A 6,806-nucleotide genomic window follows, 5' to 3' on the forward strand; every position below is an offset into this window, starting at 1 on the left:
TGGCAATTTTTGTCATCATCCTCGCATTATTAAGAGAGGAATTGACAAGAAAGAGGCGAATGCAAAATGATGTGCGTCTGCGAGCTGATTAGAAGAGTCCCCACAGAGCAGAGGTGATGCTGGCAAAAAAAAAAAAAAAAATCTGTTTCTATAGTGAAGAAAGATGTGCTGCAGGACGCAAATGCAAGAAAACAAAATGCAGAAGAGCTTTTAGGAATGCGTCTTTGTATTTTTGGAAGGATGTGATTTGTTTTAAAGGATGCAGAAATTGTCACAATTATGTGAAAAAAAAATAGTGCGTTTTAATTTGAAATGAAACGTGAGCCACTCCTTCGGGGGATTTAAAAATGTTCATATATTAAGGGTTAAAATGTATTATTTTGATGTATAAAATACTAATTTAGAAAACGTCGGGGATGTTTTGTTACTTGTAGAAAAACGACCAACCACAATCAAGAACCACAATTTAAAGTTGTTGTTTTTTTTTAGTGTAAACATGTGGAAGTTAATTTTGTGCAACTTTATTATTTTCATTGCAACAATAACAAAACAATAATTAAGAATTGGACACCATCTGCGTGTATTAACCGAAATGCATTAGTCAATAAAAATGCGTCTTTAAATAAGACGTGATTTGGATATTTGGAAAAATTGAAAAAAATAAAATAAAATAGCTGATGCATTAAATAAGAATCTCTGTTTTTAAAGCTTGAAATATGCAAGTGAGTTGTGAAGACAACAATATGTGTGTTTTGTAATATACTGGAATACATTAATTAATCCAGAACTGTCTGAGATAGGTTTCAGCGCCCCCACCTGCGCAACCCCGAAAGAGACAAGCGGTAGTAATGGATGGATGGATGTAATAACCGGCTAAAATGGGTTCACTATTGTTATTATTTTTTGTTTGTGTGTTAAGGGTTGGAATTAGCCTTCAAATACTGTCAATAATATTAATACTATTATTATTATTAGTGTATTTTATTGTTTTGTTTTGTTTTTTTGGAGGGGGGGGGACAACAACAAAAAATGTGTCTGTTTTCTCAGTTTCTGTATTATGATTTCCCTATCAAATTAATAAATAAATATTATATATAAATAAATAAAAATAATAATAATAATATTGCCAGTGTGTGCAGGGAATATGTGTGTTTTGTAATACACAGGAATACTTTAATTAATCCAGAACTGTCTGAGATAGGATCCAGCGCCCCCCCCCCCCTCCCCCCTGCGCAACCCCGAAAGGGACAAGCGGTAGGAAATGGATGTATGGATGTAATAACCGGCTAAAATGGGTTCATTATTATTATTATTATTATTATTATTGTTAAGGGCTGGAATTAGTCTTCAAATAATGTCAATACTATTAATACTATTATTATTATTAGTGTATTTTATTATTTTGTTTTGGGGGTTTTTTTGGGGGGGGGGGGGGCAACAACAACAAAAAGTGTCTGTTGTCTCAGTTCCTGTATTATGATTTCCCTATCAAATTAATAAATAAATATTATATATAAATAACAAATAATATTGCCAGTGTGTGTAACCCCAAAAGGGACAAGCGGTAGAAATTTGGATGGATGGATGTCTGTAATAACCGGTCAAAATTGGTTCATTATTACTATTTTTTTTTTCTTTGTGTGTTAAGGGCTGGAATTAGCCTTCAAATAATGTCAATAATATTAATACCATTATTATTTTCATTTTTATTTTATTGTTGTTGGTTTTTTTGGGGGGGGGGACGACAACAAAAAAAAGTGTCTGTTTTCTCAATTCCTGTATTATGATTTCCCTATGAAATGAATAAATAAATATTATATATATGTTTATATATATTTAAAAAATAATAATAATATTGCCAGTGTGTGCAGGGAATATGTGTGTTTTGTAATATGCTGGAATAAATGAATTAATCCAGAACTGTGTGAGATAGGCTCCAGCACACCCCCCTGCTCACCCTGAAAGGGACAAGCGGTATGAAATGGATGGATGGATGGATGTCTGTAATAATCGGCTAAAATTGGATCATTATTATTGTTATAAGTTTTTGTTTTTGTGTTAAGGGCTGGAATTAGCCTTCAAATAATGTCAATAATATTAATACAATTAATACTATTATTTAAAAAAATAATTTAAAAAAAAATGTTTTGGGGGGGGGGGGACAACAACAAAAAAAGTGTCTGTTTTCTCAATTCCTGTATTATGATTCCCCTATCAAATGATTAAATAAATATATATTAAAAAAAAAAAAAGAATAATATTGCCAGTGTGTGCAGGGGATTGAAAAAGATGACGTGTGTTTACAGTTATCTGTTAAGTGACGTCTCCTCTCGCGGATCCGGTGACGGCACGGAGGTCTTGCTGAGAACCGCGGCCGAATAGGGCAAAAATCCACTCTCGGCCCGCTGTCCCGAAGCCGTGCAGGTGAAGTCGGCGCCGGGGGCCCTGGAGCCCAACGCGCCCGCCGCCTGGCTGCTGTGGCAGCTGAGACACGAGCAAGGCCCGCCGGCGGACGGAGCGCTCACCGCCGCCGCAGCCGCCGCGGCCGCGGCCGCCGCTGACGCCGCCGCCGCCGAGCTGTTCAGGCCCGCCGGCGACTGGTAGAGTCCCGGGTGGCGGAAGCTGCACAGCAGCTCCGGCCGCGAGTACGGGTGGGAGAGGGCGCGGAAGGTGTCGAGGGGCCGGATGGAGGTGGCGAAGGGCGACGACGCGGCGCTGGTAGCGGCCGCCGCCGCCGCGGCCGCGGTGACGCCGACGTGCGGGTAGTAGTGCAGCGGCATGTGCGAGTGGAAGGGGTACGGGAGGCTCCCGGTGGCGGCGGCGTGCGTCATCATGTAGGTGTAGAAGCTGGGGTCTGCGGGGTGAGGCCAGGACATGGCCAGCCGCTGCCGCTTGTCCTTCATGCGCCGGTTCTGGAACCACACCTGCGCGCAAAACCCAACATTTCCTCAAATTGTTAAAAAACAAACGCATGAATAAATTCCAATTTACCTTAATGGTGGTTTCAGGCAGATTGAGAGCCGCAGCCAGTTCACATCTCCTCGGCCTCGACACGTAATTTTCCCGGTAAAACTCCTTCTCCAGCCTCCCGATCTGCTCTCTGGTGAAAGCTGTCCGGTACCTCCGGACTTGATCGGCGTTGTTGTTGTTATTATTGTTGTTGTTGTTGTTGTTGTTCGACCCTCCCGTGGAGTTTCCGTTCATACCGGACATGGAGCTTGAACTTGTATTGGACGATGCAGAATTACTGTCTGAAAACCCTGGGAATTATCATCAGAAAAAGTGTTAGGAATATTTTAAAAATAAATAAATAAATAAATAAAAATGTATGTGTTGAAAAAAAAGGGAAAATCCTAAATAAATCTTAAAAAAAATAAAAAAGTGGGGTTTCATGTATGTTTATATACATATATGTGTATTCTTGGTTTTATTTTTTCATTACACTTTACTGTATTTGTGTATGTGGGGGTATGTGTATGTATGTATATATGTATGCATATATATATATACTTTTTTGTGTGTCTCTCCACTGACTGTTAAGATGAATCTTATTGAAATGTCTTCTTGTTGTCTCCTTCTCTCTGTTGTTTGTGGTGTTTTGTGGCCATTTGCATTGCAAACATTTCAATGTACACTGCTGTGTATGTGTTGAAAAAAATGGAAAATCCTAAATAAATTTAAAAAAAAGAATTAAAAAAAAAGTGGGGTTTCATGTTGATTATATACATATATGCATATTCTTGGTTTTATTTTTTCATTACACTTTACTGTGTTTGTGTACGCGGGGGTGTGTGTATGTATGTATATATGTATGTATGTATATATGTATGCATATATATATATATATATATACACTTTTTTTGTGTGCCTCTCCACTGACTGTTAAGTTTAGTCTTATTGAAATGTGTCTTCTTCTTGTCTCCTTCCCCCTGTTGTTTGTGGTGTTTTGTGGACATTTGCATTGCCAACATTTCAATGTACACTGCTGTGTATGTGTCAAAAAAATGGAAAATCCTAAATAAATCTTAAAAAAAAAAAAAAGTGGGGGTTCATGTATGTGTGTGTATGTTTGTATACATATATGCGTATCTTTGGTTTTATTTTTTTAATATCACTTTACTGTATTTGTGTGTGTATGTATGTATGCATATATATACTTTTTATGTGTGTCTCTCCACTGACTGTTCAGTTTAGTCTTATTGAAATTGTTACCCTTTAAAATCGTTTTTAATCATATTTATTTTTTTTACTGTTTTTACATTGGGGGTATTGTTTTTAATATTTTTGTGCAGCACTTTGGAAACATTTTTGTTGTTTAAATGTGCTAAATAAATAAAGTGGATTGGGTTGAAATGTGTCTTCTTGTTGTCTGTGGTGTTTTGTGGACATTTGCATTGCCATCATTTCAATGTACACTGCTGTGTATGTGTTGAAAAAAAAATTTAAATCCCAAATAAATCTTTAAATAAAAAAATAAAAATAAAAGTAGGGATTCGTGTATGTTTTTATACATATATTTATATCCTAGTTTTTTTTCCATAACACTTTACTGTGTGTATGTGGGGTGTGTATGTATGTATATATGCATATACACACTTTTTGTGTGTGTCTCTCCACTGACTATTAAGTTTAGTCTTATTGAAATGTGTCTTCTTGTTGTCTCCTCCCCCCTGTTGTTTGTGGTGTTTTGTGGACATTTAATGCCTTTTTATTGTCACTATACACAGGTGCAATGAGATTAAAAGCAACTCCAGTATCAGTGCGACAGTCTATAAAATATGCAAAACATATAGGAAGAAAAGAAAAAGGAAAAATAGTGCAAAAGGAGGTAAAGTGCACACATAGTCCAGTCGTGAGAACGATTTATGTTCAATGTGTTGTTTACAGGAAATAAATAGTATACTATATGCATATATACAGAAGCATACAGATTGTGGGTGGAAAGTAAACATGCATTGACAACATTTATTTTGAAAATCCTAAAAAAAATCTTGATTTTTTTTAAATTTATTTTTTAAGTAAATAAAATAACAATTATAGTAAAAAACAAAACAAAACAAAAAATGCATTATTGATTTGGGTGAAATCCTACCTTTGTTTTCTTTGTGCTGACTGGGCGAGCGATGCGTGGGGCATCCCACCTCCACGTCGCTGTTGATGTCAGATTCCTGGGAAACTTCCGAGTAAAGGCTCATTTTCTTCCGGCTCTCCGATGAGGAAATGTCCGCCGAGGGGCTGCTGTCGTTGCCGTGATGCGAGCCGAACAGGCTGTCGATCTCAAACTTGCCCTTTGTCGGCATGTCACCGAGACTCCCGTGCAGGGACGCCGACGTTATCCTCGGGCTGAGCCGCCCGGCGTGCTGGGAGTTCTCCAGGGCCTCCAGCACGGAATTCCCGGCCGAGTCCGCGAGTCTCTTGGCGGCCACCGGACTGTGCAGACCCCTCTCCATCAGTATCATCTCCTTCCTCATCCTCTCCATCATCAGGCCGTGCAGGGATGAAGGGATGCGGGGAGGGGAGTGGTCCAGGGATGCAGGGATGCAGGGATGCAGGGAGGAGAGTGGTCCAGGGATACAGGGATGCGGGGAGGAGAGTGGTCCACGGGGCTGGAGGATGCTGCAGCTGAATCCGCATGCAAGTGTCTGTTAAAAAAAAAAAAAAAAAGAAAGAAAAAAAAAAGCGTGTCTCTAAAGCTTTTTATAAGCAAGGGCCAATAAATGGAAGCAGAATGGAAGGCGAGGAGCTCTCAAAAAGTGCCGTGCATCCTCCCGCGCGGCTGCAATATGTCATTCATGTAAAAAGTGCTCTGCGCGGCTGGTGAAAATGCTGGGCTGACGGCGGCTCCAATGATCATTTATTGTAACAGCTTTATAAGGCAAATAAATAGGAGAGGGCTGTCAGTTGATGATGGAGGCGGCCTTCGGTCAGACGAATAATATCCAAGAGGAGTGAGGAGGGTGTTCGTCCCTGGCTTGTGTGCCTCGCACAGCTCCTCGGCTTTGGCCCCTCGGGTCAAATTGACAGTCTGATTAATAAAATGAGCGCAACAGCATTTCCCTCTTCATTTAGGAATATTATTATGCTTTGATTCTCTATTGTTTCCCTCCCTCCCAGCTATGTCGGCCCTCCCTCCGCCTCTGCAAACCTTTATTGCTCCCCCCCATTTTTTTATTTATTTTTTTTGCATGCAGAAAAAAAAACCAACCTGTATTTTCTCTCTCCCCATTACAGATGAAGTCACAATATGCGTGCACTGCAATTTTTTATATATATTTTTTACAACATATAGCTGTAAAACTATTCCAATAAAAATATATGCACCTCCCTTTACACAAACAGTTATGTTTATTTGATGTTTCTGATCCAATTGTCCCTTGCATTGTTTACACACTCGTCACATTTGAATGCCTCCCATGAAGTTAAACAACCTTGTAAGAATCTTGTTTCTCCAAGAGACTGTGAAGGCATCAGCAGATTATTTTCCTAACGTCCTATGGCGCCTCCTGCGGGTTGTAGTGTGCCTTGCAACCATTTCTGACCCAAGATTCTTTTCTACCCTTTCTGTTACTATTATAATGTAAAATTACTAAAACAGTAAAAAAAATTGAGCTGTCAAAAATAACACATTGACTCATGCAACATTATCGCATCAATGGCTGCTGGTTGCAGGAGCTCTGCGCTCTTTTTGTGTTGTTGATGTTTCCGGAATCAGAATCAGAAATACTTTATTTAGACAAACACTACAGGGAGACAGAACAGGATCGCTGACGGTTCTGCAAACTTCTGGCGCCCCTTACAAAAAAGGT

General features: G+C 39.3%; 1 protein-coding gene across 1 annotated transcript; it reads right to left on the bottom strand.

Annotated features, from left to right (window-relative positions):
• Positions 1-2,306: 2,306 nt before the first annotated feature.
• Positions 2,307-5,483, bottom strand: evx2 (even-skipped homeobox 2). Its single transcript, XM_061970628.1, has 3 exons — positions 5,093-5,483; positions 2,992-3,260; positions 2,307-2,924 (listed from the first exon to the last, which is right to left on the bottom strand). The coding sequence occupies exons 1-3, from the start codon at positions 5,481-5,483 to the stop codon at positions 2,307-2,309; spliced, it is 1,278 nt and encodes a 425-aa protein (XP_061826612.1).
• Between the last annotated feature and the right edge of the window lie 1,323 nt (positions 5,484-6,806).

Source organism: Nerophis lumbriciformis, linkage group LG13, assembly GCF_033978685.3.
Source record: "Nerophis lumbriciformis linkage group LG13, RoL_Nlum_v2.1, whole genome shotgun sequence".
Classification (NCBI taxonomy): Eukaryota; Metazoa; Chordata; class Actinopteri; order Syngnathiformes; family Syngnathidae; genus Nerophis; species Nerophis lumbriciformis.